General features: G+C 44.0%; 1 protein-coding gene across 2 annotated transcripts; it reads left to right on the top strand.

The window, feature by feature from the left end:
* Positions 1–11,590: 11,590 nt before the first annotated feature.
* Positions 11,591–14,335, top strand: LOC147891921 (uncharacterized). 2 transcript variants are annotated; one of them, XM_087387831.1, is made up of 2 exons: positions 11,591–12,074; positions 12,162–14,335. In XM_087387831.1, exons 1-2 carry the CDS (start codon positions 11,895–11,897, stop codon positions 13,785–13,787), a joined length of 1,806 nt encoding a protein of 601 aa, XP_087243957.1. In that variant the 5' UTR covers positions 11,591–11,894; the 3' UTR covers positions 13,788–14,335. The 2 variants fall into 2 exon arrangements, with proteins under 2 accessions (XP_087243957.1, XP_087243956.1); XM_087387830.1 differs by having other exon boundaries at positions 12,156–14,335.
* The last annotated feature ends 284 nt before the right edge of the window (positions 14,336–14,619 follow it).

The following is a 14,619-nucleotide window of genomic DNA, read 5'->3' as shown; positions in this document are numbered from 1 at the left end:
CTCTTCCTTTGCCTCTGCTTCTGTCTTAAGTTCTGAATGCCTAATCATTAAAATGAGCTTTTTGTGCTTGAATTGCTTGCCTCCTAAGTTCTTCACCAAGTAGGACTGATTGAAGTTCTTCCAGTGTCAAAATTTGCCATTGGATGGCAATACTCTGGACTAGGTTCTCGTATCCCTCTCCTAGTCCATTAAGGATGACTTGAACCATTTCTACTGGATTCATAGTCTCTCCTGCTGCTGCGAGTTGATTGTTGTAGTATTTTATCCATAGTACATAAGCATGACCGATTTCGCTACTGTTGCAAAAACTCTAGTTGATCTCGTTTCTCAGTGTGAGAATCCTGGAAGTGTTCTTGGACTCGTAGAGAGCTACGAACATATCCCATGCTTCTTTTGATGTCTTGATTGTGTTGAGCTATCCTAGCATGGCATCTTGCACATTTTGCTTGATCAGATGATATGCGTACTTGTCTTTCTTATCCCATTATGCCTGAGCTTGGGCAATGGCAGGATGTGCTACAGGTGCAAAAAATGTTTGTGTAGCTATAGATCTCGCTGCTGGTGCTGTGACAACAGTTGGAGTAGAGCTACTGGTGGCTAGATCATCCAATGGTCTAGGTGTAGACCCATCGACATTTTCCCATTTGTCCTAAAGTATAAGAATGGTCTCCATTGGGTATTTCCATGTGCCGTAATTGGAGTTGTCTAGCTTAGCAGATGCCTCCAGATTGAGGTTGCTAGTCGTAGACATGGCGCAAGAAATGTACTCAAAGTGTCATGAAAATCACAGTCTGAATCAACTGCAAAACACTGACTGTGCCAAGCGAAATCTGAACTGTCAATGAAGATAGAACTGCAATATATAAAATCCAATTTGTGTTACAAGGCTTATGGAAAATGATGCCGGGAATAGCCAAGGGGCTTTGCAAGGTTGAAATGATGTGAACAATGTTGTGAAAATAGCTGAATAGGCTTCACAATGATGGCATGTGTGTGTGAAATCAAATCATGTGCTATCTACCCACTGAAAAATCGGCAATGCCTCTGAACACTCTGAAGTCTGCTCACTGAACTGATGAACGTCAGGTTTCAAGTAATGTGATGATGTGAAACCGTATGTGAGTGTATGGACTCCAAGTAGGTACTTGTCGGGAATTTCGAGCATGACTTAGATTGGCAACTTGGGGAGATTCAAAGCGTCCCCTCTATAGAGATCTAGTCTACTCTAATCTAGATCTATACCAACTAGAAAGAACATCAAATAATTTCTTTTCTTTTGTTCTTTTTAAGTGCTAGGTCAGATGTGTCGATGTAGAGGTGAATGTGCATGTAGGAAGTGGATTTGCCGGCAAGGCTCAAAACTAAGTGATACTTTCACCAAAATGTGAGCATGATGTGAGGAGTGCATAGAGCACAAAAAAATGAGCCACTTTCCTTTTTGGAGTGCCCTCAAATTCTTCCTGGATCAAGAGATACGACTTGATCTAAGTGGAGGGGCAAAAGGAGTGCAAATGTGCTCAATGATGATGTGGTAGTCAAGGGGTCACATGTAGTGACTGTGCCTAGCAGGGATTGTGCCTGTGGAGCCCTGTGCTGAGGTGGCATGAGTGGTCACATGCAGTGTGTACACAGTGTGCCTGACAGAGGATTATGCCTGCAGGGGCTAATGCAACGTGGCAGTGATGATGTGGCACTGTTGACTGAGATGCTGATGTGGTAGTTAAATGGTCAACCTAAATGACATGGAACTTTGACTTGGTCAATGAATGATGTGGCAACTGAGGTCAAGATGATGATGTGGCATGCCACCATGGATGCTGATGTGGCAAATCAGGTGATGTGGCAATCGATGGCAACTAGTTGATGAGGTTGATGATGTGGTAGCCTCACGGGGCTACTGAGACCCAACCTTATCTGCCACATGGCAGATGGTGGGTTAGAGAGAGACAAATCTTGAGGATAAGGGGACACGTGGTGATTCATGCATCATTGGAATCTTATGAGATTCCATTTGGGAACTTTAGATTCTGTTGCCCTTGAACTTTCATTGAAGGAGGCAAAGGCACTGGTCGACTGTCGCATTCGTTTGATGCCATAATCAAGAGTGCCCTTCACATACCTGAGCACCCGCATCCCTGCATTCCAATGATTCTCCCGGGGCTTATTGGAGAACCTGCTCAAAATGCCAACAGCAAAACTGATGTCCGGTCTGGTGTTGCACATATAGATGAGACTGCCGACCAAATTCCTGTACCTCCCAATGTCTGCTGGTGGTGAGGCATCCTCCATAGACAGCCTCGTATTTACCTCCATAGGTGTAGCTATCTCCTTGCACTCAGACTTACCAAATGCCTTCAAGAACTTGCAATTGCCACCTCGATCCTAGTTTTGGACTAAACTCCGGACACGTGTGAGCATCCCCATGGTTACATGACAATGGCTTATCATAGTCAATTACCTCGATCATGGTAATTAACAGGGCAAATCAACATACCATATAATCAATACCTCGATAGCGGATTTGATGTGACATCCATGCATGCAAGGCATGTGTGAACATATTTCTACTGAGAGATGAAGATCTTGCCTGGCTCTTGCCAAACTTCAATCCTCAAAAAGTAGTGCATCAAGCCTAAGTCTATCATCTCAAACTCTGTGCTCAATGCCTTTCTAGTCTGTTGGATCATGTCTTCATAGTCACCTATAATAAGGAGATCATCCACATATAGAACAATAATAGCAGATTTTCCACCTTTCCTATACACATACAAGTTAGCATCTGAGGCACATCTTTTAAAGTTTAATTTATGAAAGAATTTGTCTATCCATTGGTACCATGCTCTTGGGGCTTGTGTCAGCTCATACAGAGCCTTCTTCAACTTAGATACCTTGTTCTCAGAATGGGGGGCCTCAAACCCTGGTGGCTGAGCCATGTACACCGTCTCCTTGAGGTCACCATTCAAAAATGCTGATATAACATCCATTTGATAAATTGGCCACTTTTTATGAGCAGCCACTGATATACCTGTGCAAATAGTGGTTATTTTGGTAGTCGGAGCAAAAGATTCCTGAAAATCAAACCCTTCAACCTGCAAAAATCCTTGTGCAACCAATCTGGCTTTGTACTTTTCCAAAGTCCCATCGGCCTTGTACTTTACCTTCCAAACCCACTTGGTGCCAATAACCCTTCTGTTAGGTGGTCGATCTACTAGCTCCCAAGTTTCATTCTTCATGATGCTGTCATATTCTACTTGCATAGCGTTTTTCCAATCTCGGTCTACAAGTGCTTCCTCCAAACTCGCAGGCTCCTTAACTTCTGCAATAATCTCAGCCATCAAGGCCATATTGACTATGTGAGCAGAAGCCCTCCTTTGCTCCTTGATTCTCTGAGACCACCTTGGTCCATCAACATGCTGCTCAACAGACATAGGCATCTGGTTATCATGGTCATAGAGCTACCTTACCCTTCACGGCAATGGTTTTTTCGGTGGTGTAACAACGTGTTGGTGACTTATACCTTCATCATCTAATATTTCCTCCTCCTTTATAGCTCCTGGGACAGGTCCATAGTGAATTACCTCTTCGCTTGATGATAAAGTGGAAGAGATCTTCTCTGCCTCCACTGCATGTGGCTGCTCCCTGAACACCACATCGCGGCTTGCTATGATCTTCTTTGCCTCTAAGTCATACAACTTACAGGCCTTCTTCTCATCACAATAGCCTAAGAAGATACATTTGATGTTTTTTGGTTTTAGTTTGTTTCTCTCTTTGTCTGGTACATGCGCATATAGCATTCAAAATGGGAGACAGATGGCTTCTTACCACTGTAAGCCTCATGTGGTGTTTTACCTTTGAGTGCCTTTATATAGCTAGCGATTAAGGATGTAAACTACAGTATTGACAACCTCAGTCCAAAAGTGGTTTGGCAGTCCAGCACTTTTCAACATACACCTCCCCATCTCCACGGTGGTCTGCATTCGGTGTTCAACAACCGAATTTTGTTGAGGCGTGTGTGGTGTCATCATTTTGTCACTTGATCCCTTTGCTCTTGCAAAAATCTCCAAACTCTATACAAACTCACCACCACCATCTGATCTGATTTTCTTCACTTTTCTCCCTGTTTCATTTTCAACAAGTTGTAGCCATTCTTTCAATTTACCAAAAGCTTGAGCCTTTTCGTGAAGAAAGTACACCCACATCTTCCTACTATAGTCGTCGACAATCAATAAAAAATAGGAAGATCCCCCCAAGGCCTGTGTAGGTATCTTACCACACAAGTCAACATGCACCAACTCTAGAGGAGCGTTTGCTCTACTTTTGCTTTCTTGTGGGAATTCCTTTCTCTATTGCTTGCCCATCATGCAAGCTTCACATGATTCTTTGATTCCTACTACTGCAGGTAAGTGAGCAACCATACCTTGCTTCTGCATCTCCTTCAACACTGCAAATCCAATGTGGCCGAATCTTTCATGCCAAAGTCTGCTTGTGCCCACTTCAATGGTGGCTGTAAGAGCACTTAGCTCATACAAGTTGTTCCTCCTTACTCCTGTGCCAACAAGATTGCCAGCACTATCCAAAATTTTTGCTCCTATCTTGTTGAACCTCACCTCATGGTCAAGGTCAGTTATGGAAGCGACTGATAGCAAATTTCTCTTGATTTGTGGAACATACAGCACATTAGATAGTTTCTTAACATCTCCCCTTATCTATCTTCTTCAGGGTACCATTCTTTTCATTTGCTTTCTTGACCCAGCAATCTGCAATCACATGGCACTTCTTCTTGCAGTAGAAGCATTCTCCCTGAAACTTCTTCTTACCGCCCTTCTTCTTTTTGTCACCACTAGTAGAGGACTCACCTTTGGTGGAGGAACCACCTTTGCCTTTCGTAGTGGCAGAGAATGCAGCATCCCCATTGCCGCCTGTGTCTCGAGCTTTAAGCCTCAATTCCTCCTCTATAAGTAAAGCACAGAACTCCTCAAATGACAATGGTTTGGGTCTCACTTGAGTGTTAAGCACTGTTACCAATCCATCAAACCTTGGTGGACATATTCGGAGACACCGCCGAGCTAGCTCTTTGCTAGTCTTTTGTATTCCATCACCGGCCATCTGGTCACACAGATTTTTGATTCGGGTTATGAACGCCTCCACTCTCTCCTTCATTAAACTTCTCAGCTGCGAGCTGATTCTCCAGGTTCTGGATCCTTGTCTGATTTCGCGTCTCATACTGACTCTTCAATATGTTCCAGGCCACAGTTGCCTTAGATGTATGTTGAAACACTATCAGTAGTACTTGTGTAACTAGGGCACACAGAGCAGCTGCATTCCTACGTTTCCAAGCTCGTAGAAGGTCAGCATTAGGAGGTATCATACTCCCCAGATTTACTGGGTCAGGGGTTCCTTGTGGTTCTGGTGGGTCAGTCCCCAGTATTGTCTCCAGAAGCTCATATGAATCCAGAATAGTAGTAATTTTAAACTTCCACAGAGTGTAGTTCGTACCATCTAGCTTGCCTTTAGTGAAGGCTGGTGGGCGAATCCTCAATGCCTAGATTATTGATGCAGCAGTAGCTGCTGAACTCGAGCCACTTGCTATTGAGCCGCTTCCTAATGCCATCACTCCGTATGCTGTTGAAGCCCTCGCCTCTCTTCTATTCTTCGATCCTTAGAGCCGCCTGGGCTCTGATACCATGTTAAATTACACGACGCACGAGAATAGAAATTGGACAAAGAATAGAGAGTACACAGCAAACTAGACATGAACAAAATTTTCCTTCAATACTGATGTAGTACAGATGATGGCTCCGTCCACCCGTGCGCTCCCACAGTGGAGCTTAGATGGCGATCTAGACAGATACTAGGTGAAGAGCTACTAGCTGGAAGATCTCTACTAGAAGATCTGATCTAGTACAATGGACTAGGGAGGTCGCCTCTTTATAGCTATGAGGGCGGTAGTCAGATCAACGTAGTCAGTGGAACCGACCAACCGACTAGTCAACCTACTCATTGGAACCGACTAGTCAACCTAGTCGGTGGAATCCATGGAATATTCCCTATACCGACTAGTCATCCATGGAATATTCATGGAATATTTCCCAGCAAGAATAAGGGGCTCCCACACAATCACCTTTCTACCATCAATGGTCTCATTGATAAACCTCATCTGACATGCAAGTCAGGATCCATCCAGTGTCCTGGGCTCACACATGGCTTCTCCTCATATGGGGGCCTTACAACTTGAGCACCTTGGACCACGGGTGGTTACCAGGAGGGTGGGGCATTGAGCATATCTAACAGGTACCTCCTTCTAAACCTTGAACCTCCCTCTAACCCTTAAACTCCTCCTAAACCCTTCAACCCCCAATGAAGGTGAAAGCCTTTATTACCCTAACCATGATGATGCGCGTTCCTTTCACACATGCTTGCACTATGTTTGCTTACCACACTTAAGCCTACGTCTCTCACTAGAATACGACCCGAGGTCCTAAGCTACACTTATACTAGAAATGATAACACCGATATATCTGTAGGTGACAAAAAGCCTTGGAACCCTACATACTGAGAATACCCTGCTCTTCCAATGGAAGCCATGGGAAAGAGCCAACACTCAAGATAGAGCGATAAATTATGAAAACTCCCACCGTAGAAGGTTGGTTTTTCAAGTAAATGAGAAAGTCTATCTTAGGGTACCTGAATCTTCAGAATCCCTAAAGATAGGTAAATGTCCAAAGTTGTCTCCTAGGTATTGTGGACCTTTCACAATACTTAAGAGAATTGGAGAACTTGCTTACAAATTAGCCTTACCAGAGGGATGTAGAGTACATCCAATTTTTCATGTGAGTAGGATAAAAAGAAAGTTAGGAGATGATGATAATCTCATTGAAAATGAAGTCCTATTTGAACTCATTGAACCTTCTACTTTACCATTTGAACCCGAAAGAATTTTAGGTAGACAAGAAAAAAGAAGACGACATACAATATGGCAAGAATGTTTGATTTAGTAGAAATATAAACCTAAAGAGAGTTCAACATGGGAAAGGGTAAGCAATCTCTATAGAAGGTTTCCCAATTTTGTTTTATAGGACGTAAACCATTCTTAAGGGAAGGGAATGTTACATTAACCATAAGTACATAGGCCATGACTTCATTATGGTGGAGTAGGAAACCAAGAGGTCTCGACAGTGCTTGCATCAATGGGACTTTAGAGGGTCGAGGTCGAGGGTAGGCCTAGGCAATAGTATGGAGTGCAAAGGTAAGGCCTAAAGAGGCCTCGAAAATATAATGGAGTGCAAAGGTATGGCCTAAAGAGGCATACAGGTTCTGAGGTCCATATGGACACATGGCACTCAAGTACAGGGCCACGTGGAAAGCACTAGGCTAGGGGGAGGATTCTAGATGGAGCTTGAAGAAGGAGGTCTCAAAGAGAAGACCTCACGAGATGCAAAAGAAAGCTAGCTTTGTCTCGATCCATGGCTGGGTGATAATTAGCTTATAGCCCTCTATCTTGGATCGTTGTAACACTACTACTTGGAATCTTGCACACCTTTGAGTCAGAAACAGTCAAATATCAAATAAGTACATGAACCGATGGCCGTTCTCTTTATGTGTCTCACTGATGGCATCCTCTCATTGACTTTCCCTGATCTCTTTTGAGTTCCATGTAGCCTTAGACCCGTGCGTTTGGCTCCATGTCTCCCTCTCTTTCCCTCGCTGTCTTAGAGCGATAGAGAAGAGAAAAGGGTTGTAGGTGAGAGATGATTAGATGGGAATAGTTGGCCAGTTGTATGGGGTTGATTAAAGGTGCAATCGATCAAGCAACCATCTTGTGGTCTCCTCAAATGTGATGTAGTCACTCTTCTTCTCAGATAGCCAGGTGCACATGGAAGGAGTTGGAAAGCCACACCAAAGGGTTGCTGCACCATCCATACTCCTGGGATGATGTTTATGTCACTTCATACTTTTCTGGTGGTGTCAAGTCTGTACTATGGGACATGGACACATCTCTTGATAGTCTCCTCACTTCCTCTTTCTATGCCTATGTGACTGAGTATAAAATGGTGCTACGTGAGGGTGCAGACTTGTAGAATTGCATAGCTTGCTTTAGTAGATGTGTGTGGTTTGTTGCTGGCATTGTTTGGCGTTTATTCAAATGTTTGTGTTTGTCCCATCTTGTCCAAATCAAGCTGAAGCACATTAAAGTCTTGCCAAATCAGCCATAAGTCTTCGAGGTGCTTTGAAAGCGCTGATGGAAACACACTGTGTAGCATCTCAACTGTATTAAGCCTTTCATGTGCTTGGAAACAAACCATACTGATGATGTTTAAATAGACCGACTAAATGCTACGACTGACATGAGAGAAACATCACGCATTTCCGTGAAGTGATCAACATATTGATAGAAATCATTGGCTGTCTAGTAAGCGGGCTCAAGAAGAAGGAACCCACGGATGATTACACCTACAAAAGCATAAAGGAAAGCATAGGAGATTAACCGGAGCCTTCTAGGGGCTCTCAATTGGGCATAGTTATGATATGGGATATATACTTCACAATGTGAATTTTTTATAGTGAATATATGGGACGACAATGACAACTACGGCGATGGAAGAGATGGGATATGAAGAAAGAAAGGGCTCAAAAATGATAACAAAAACAATCTTTATGCTATAATCTATACCACAAATTTTCAATGATAACTAGAATAGAGTCCAACGATCTGTATAATACTCGTAATCTTGTCCCAGAGTTTCGGCTAAATAGTCGCTCACAACCTCCTCCATTGCCTTGCTCCAGGTAATCGCTTTGAACATGAATCTTTGGAGATCCCCTCTCGATCCACTACTCTGTAGCCTATCTCTTCAATCATCAAGTCATTGATGTTGTGCGCCATGTGTTTCAAGGATAGACTATCATCCGAACAGGCCTCATTCAGGGATTTCATCATGCCAAGAACCTTCTAGTCATTGTACATCAGCCCCCGCCATCTTCTCCATTACGTCCATTAGCTAGTTGCAACACTCCACCACTACCCGTGATATGTGAAGCTAGCGGCTGCTCATCTTTGCCTCCTTCCTTACCCTGCGGAAGGAGGTATGGTGATTGTGCATGAATTTCCATCGAGTCACATCCAACAACAAAAGCCAGGCCACAATGTCGAAGGGTCCCGAGCAGGCTTTCATTGTGAAGTTGTCCTCTCTCATTCTCTGCTGCCACATCCATCCATGCTACATCGATAAATCCACACCCCAAAAGTAAGTTTGGCTAGAAAGTGTTGGATGAGTTGGTTTGACAGAGCTTCATCTGCAACATGATTGCATCTCTCGGATGATGATAGACATGAGCTATGTACAGGGAGTGAGAAGATCCATGAGAAAGTTCAAGGAAGGCTTTTGGGTTGTGTAACTTCATGCTCTGTGACCTTGCAGAGGACCTTACACCTCAAACAAAAGCAAAAACAAATCAACAGACTCACAGGGCTAAGATAATTGCTAACCTTAGACTAAAGTAGCACGCCGTTCGTAACATAGTAGGTCCAATTCCCAACACCAAAAAAAGCAAAGTACGTAGCTCGTAATGTAGCAGGTCTACTTCCCAACGCCAAACTAAACAGAGTACGCAACTACGAAAGAAAATTTGGAAATTGAACAAAGTACGAAGCATCCCAATGCATAGCCAAGCAGAAGACTCCACGATCCAGGGGTAGATGGAGAAATTCCCGTGGCGGAGCAACGTATTTGGGTAGTCATTTCAAATTTGAGCAAGACGGTGGAGGGAACTTCGATGGAGATGGTGGAGGGAACTTCAATTGCCAGGTGGAGGGTGAGAAAGGTTGTTCGCCACGTGGTAGGGTTCTCCATAAGAAATATAGAGATAGAGATAGAGAAGAGAAGCCACACATTGTGCATCTCCACATATTCGAATGCATAGCATATGCCCACATATGTGATTATCATTACCAAAAGTTGGATGTTACGTTACCTAAATGCATCATGTTTGGCAATAATGATGAGAGCAAAGCATATAAGTTGTATGATCCCATCAATCGATTTACACACAAGCATGTGCACTCACACACACCCACACAGACTCATGTAGATGCACTCTCTCTCTCTCTTGTGTATATAGTCTCATCCAGGCCGACATTTATGCAGCTCTTGGTGAGTAGCCTTGTTGGTTATGGGAGTGACTCTTGTTGTTGGGTGTGTTGAGTTCCCCACGATCGGCATCTGATGACTCCCCTGTTAATAAGTTCTTCTTTTTGGCTTGTCGTAAGGGAGGTCTAATTGAAGATGTTCGTTCCTGAGAAGTGAAATTTAAACTCTGATTTTTTGACTTTGTGGTCAGTATTTTTTGTGGTTTAGACAAGTTTTCGGTCTTTGCAGCCGCCGCTAATTTCTACATTGATTTATGCATTTCTTCATTTGTGCATTTATGCCCTCGTTGCTGCCACAACCCTCCCCTTCCTCTTGTTTCTAAATGCTCAACTTTACAATCCTCCTCCACGCTCACTGACTATCTCTTCTCTCAATAGTAGCCGCACCATTCCTCGCCCAACATCCACTCTATTTGACACAGCACTTGTCCTTGCCAAAGGAAATCTCCAAGTTGACAACCCTGTAGAGCCTTCAGTTACATGAAGTCCATGCCTTGCCTCAGGCTAACGTGGTTGTGGCTGATGTTCTGGTGCTCTTCTTGCGTTTTAGAAGATATTGCAGAATTGACTCACTTGGAACTTCCAATTCATGCCAATATTATGCCCTCAGGATTGTCTCGATTGAAGGGTTTGTGCATATACCAGTATTGAGGAAAGCATCGACGACAAGACGTCGTTTGCTCAAAAGGCACACTGTGTTATTATTGTTTTGATCGACTTGTTAGCAAATGTGAACAAGTCAACCTTTCTTTCAGGATAGATCATAGGAGGATCTTTCATACTTTTCTAGGATGATGTTTTCAGAAGCGTATATTCGATCTCTTTAGTTACTTCAACTCCTCCCTCCTCAAATAGAATTTATCATCGCAACGTTACAATCGCTTTTGTTGCTTCACAAAAGTAGTCCATACAGCTTCAGATTTGATTTATATTTCTTCTCCACAACATCCTTCAGATTTGGCTCCTTCACAACCTTTGTTTTCAAGATGTGGCCTCACCCTCAGGCATGCCCAATGAATATAATTCATCTTGTTTGCCAGATGCATATGCACATGGACACGCACGTGCACACACACTCATACGGTCTCTCTCTCTCTCTCTCTCTACACACACATGCACACATACACATGCACTAGTTCTAAGGTTCTCTCGTTGTTGGGTGTTTGAATTCGATCCAAGGATCGACGTGATGCTATGAGGGTCCTGCCTATGATCTGTTTAAAAATCTTCTTGTTCTCAATCCACATCCACATGCACACGCACACGCACACGCACAAGCACATGCGTACTCACACTCTACGATCTGTTTCTAAATCTTCTTGTTCTCAATCCACACGCACACGCACACGCACATGCGCACTCACAGTGTGAGCGAGGTTGTGTTTCTCTAGTGCCCATGTGGTCTTCTCTTTTTGTTCTGAAACTCTATTCCTTTGGGTAGTTTCTTAAGTAAACTTGGCTCAAGTGAGCTAGCCATCGCCATAGCCACCACACCTCAAGCTCGCCATCGCCATAGCCTTCCCCTCCTTTCCCTCGTTTCTCCTCAATTTCCTCCATAGTATCTCCTACCATCATCCTTTCCTTCTCCACAATCTGCATCAGAAATGTGATTTTCCTACTTCCTATCCCACGTCTGTAGCCCGTATTCGTCTCATCCATCTCGCGCTGCCTCGACTTTCCTGCGTTTTTCCGAATTGTTGAGCAGGCAATCGCTGGGAAGTAACATAATTCAGAGAGGCGAGCCAAAATGTCGATGGAGCCGTATGAATCGCCCCGGCACGTAACTGATTTACGAATTGCCGAGGAAGAGCCAGTTTATGAGGCAATGGTGCTGGAGAAGTTTCGGACACAAATTCTTCCGGAAAGCGAAGCGGAGAATGTTGCTCTTGCAGAAGCGTCGGAAGGGACTTGTAGATGCGCGCACAAGGTATTGGATTTCCAGCGAACTCGATTTTCTATTTGGGAACCCCGATTACCAGTTTCCGGGACTGATTGTAGGGAGCTGAAGATGCAGGACGAGGGAGAGTCGAGGAAAGCCATGGAACAGATAGGGAAAGAACAAGGATTGGAGGACGGAGACTGCGAATTCGAGGGGCAGAGTTCAGCTCTACTGCCGCAAGAATCGAGCGCCTTCGATGAAGACATGGAATCGGTCCCCCACGGTTTCTTATCAGCTGGAGAGGCATCGCAGCTTGCAAATCACCTTCATCACCATGCTGAAAAAATCGGGGAGCGTCATCACTCGACTTTGCAGCAATCGAAAAGAAATTCCATTCACCCTCAAACCCGAGGTGTGCTCATCGAAGCGGAGGAAGAAGTGTCTCCCAGAGAGTACAATTTCGCCACAAAGGTAGTTTCAGGCTCTTCTTCAAATGGAGTGCGCGGTCGTTTGGACCTGTCTCTCAAGCTTCCGCATTCGCTAGGTGCTGCTGCAACAGGTTGTGATTCAAGCACTGATGACAAAAAGAGCCCACAAAACTCGAAATCGAGTTCGCTTTTAGAACCGAGGATCCCAGAGGAGCTGTCTTGCATAGTTCCTTCTCCTCGTTCTGCTACTCTCTCCGCAGGGTTCCTCGAGCATATGGAGCTGAACGATGGCACATCGCATAAGAATAGTTTCAAATTTGGGTTGCATTCGTCGCAGGAGGGAGGCGATATTAGAGATCATAGCGACAGATTGGGAAATTTTTGCCATCGAGAAGACGAAGATCACAGCGCAAAAATACGGTGCCGATCTGCATTGAAAAAATCATCTCGCCATTCAACTCGCGTGCGGGCAGATATCCCAGGATCCTTGAGCCTGGCATTGCCGCAACGGAACTCTACAACCAAAATTCTTTCAGACGAAGATGGACAGATACGTTCCCAAGAGCAGGGAGGAGAGAGTGTTTCTCTGCAATTGACGGCACCATCGGTATGCTTCCTGAGTAGCTCAGAATGTAATTTATCTGGAGCAGAGATCAACACCACAGGGACTACATCAAATGAACCCAGCTTGAGGAATAGTCACAGATCACAGGAACTTGATGCAATGAGCGAGGGTGGAGGGTTAGAGAAATGCAAGGAGGAAGAACACATTTCAACGCTCGGATTTGACACAGACCCAGAACTCACAGAGGTCAAGAGTGAAGGCTGTGGCTCTCTACACTTGCTCGTGAGTGCCATACAAGTGGCATCGGGAGGGATATTTGGAGGGGAAGACCATGAGGCTCCAGGACCTTCAGAGATGATTATTGACAGGGTGATTGAAGCTGATCTTAATTTTGGGTCTGAGAAACTTTACTTGGTTCATGGAGGATCTCCAATCGTGAAGAAGAAAGTCCTTAGGCGTGCAAGAAGTGCATTCAAGAAGCAACATGGTGGGAATTCACTGCAAAATGTTGTGAAAGTTGAGCTTCCTGGAATATTTTTGGGGGTTCCCTTTTGCAAAAGAAAGAGAAAGGGACACCCAGATGAGAAGAACGAACCTGCACAGGAAAAGAATGTTTCCAATCTGCATGTCTCAGAAGTGGAACAGGTGAAGTATGGATGCTCCTCAGTTGTCCGATCGAGGCGAGGAAGATCCCAGGTTTTGCCTACTAAATTCTCTGATTCTGTCCTTCAACCATGGAAGAGAAAGTCTAGGAGAAAACATAGATAAGTCTGGATTTCCACAACTCTTATAACATTTAGCAAAGGAATCCAGGATGCATTAGGTTTCAAACTTATTGCAAACAAGGCAGAGAGGTAGGAGGATGCAAGAGCTTCCTCTGCATGAAGTCCCCTCCTGTTCTATATGTATGTCAGCACTCACTATTAGTAAAGTAATTTTCAAAGCAACTCATTCAACCACCTCTCTTCATCTTGAAGAAATTTGTACAAGCAGCTCTTGCATCCACCTTAGAGCAGGCAAGCAATTCCTTTTGAAGCAGCTTAAAGAGAGAGATTACCATCATCTTTGAATACGTCCGATGGTTTTCTCATATGTATATGTACATCGATTAAATGATGTGCATCTTACCTGCTCTTAAACAGTAGCGTAGACTCCAATACTATCTATTCCTGAAACCTCTAGTTTGCTCATACTTCCACATCAAGTAATATGGTTTTGACACTACTTTTCTCTACTTCACATCAAGATGTAATATGACACTACGTTTCTCTACATCGTCCATTTTCTGATGGACTTATTTAACAAGTGAGGGATCTTCCAAGCATCTTTACTGATGTTGATTGGGTCAGTGAATGAAAATAGCTATGTTTATGAATAAGTGCATTCTGAAGATGATATATGATTTGCTGTTAGCAGGCTAAATCTTTCTGATGTTATATTCTCTTAAGTTAAAAGTCTCTACATGATGACGCATCTGCTCTCTGGAGATGCACACGGCACACCCACACACCATGCCCCTTCCTCTCCTTACACCTATCATCTAGCATCTCCCAACTTTCCAACATACAACCGTGGAGAGTTCTACCATGGAAGTAAGTAC

This window comes from Dipteris shenzhenensis, chromosome 17 (genome assembly GCF_047967505.1).
Source record: "Dipteris shenzhenensis isolate YYH24624 ecotype China chromosome 17, Dip_SZ_1.0, whole genome shotgun sequence".
Taxonomy (NCBI): domain Eukaryota; kingdom Viridiplantae; phylum Streptophyta; class Polypodiopsida; order Gleicheniales; family Dipteridaceae; genus Dipteris; species Dipteris shenzhenensis.
Note: the sequence above shows the minus strand (reverse complement) of the source record. Positions and strands in the feature narration are given on the sequence as shown.

Bases quoted from the DNA above. Each gene is read 5' to 3' on its own strand.
- LOC147891921 (XM_087387830.1), top strand. From the start codon at position 11,895: ATGTCGATGGAGCCGTATGAATCGCCCCGGCACGTAACTGATTTACGA. The intron at 12,075-12,155 runs GTATTGGATTTC...AGGGAGCTGAAG, and splicing joins CTTGTAGATGCGCGCACAAG to ATGCAGGACGAGGGAGAGTC.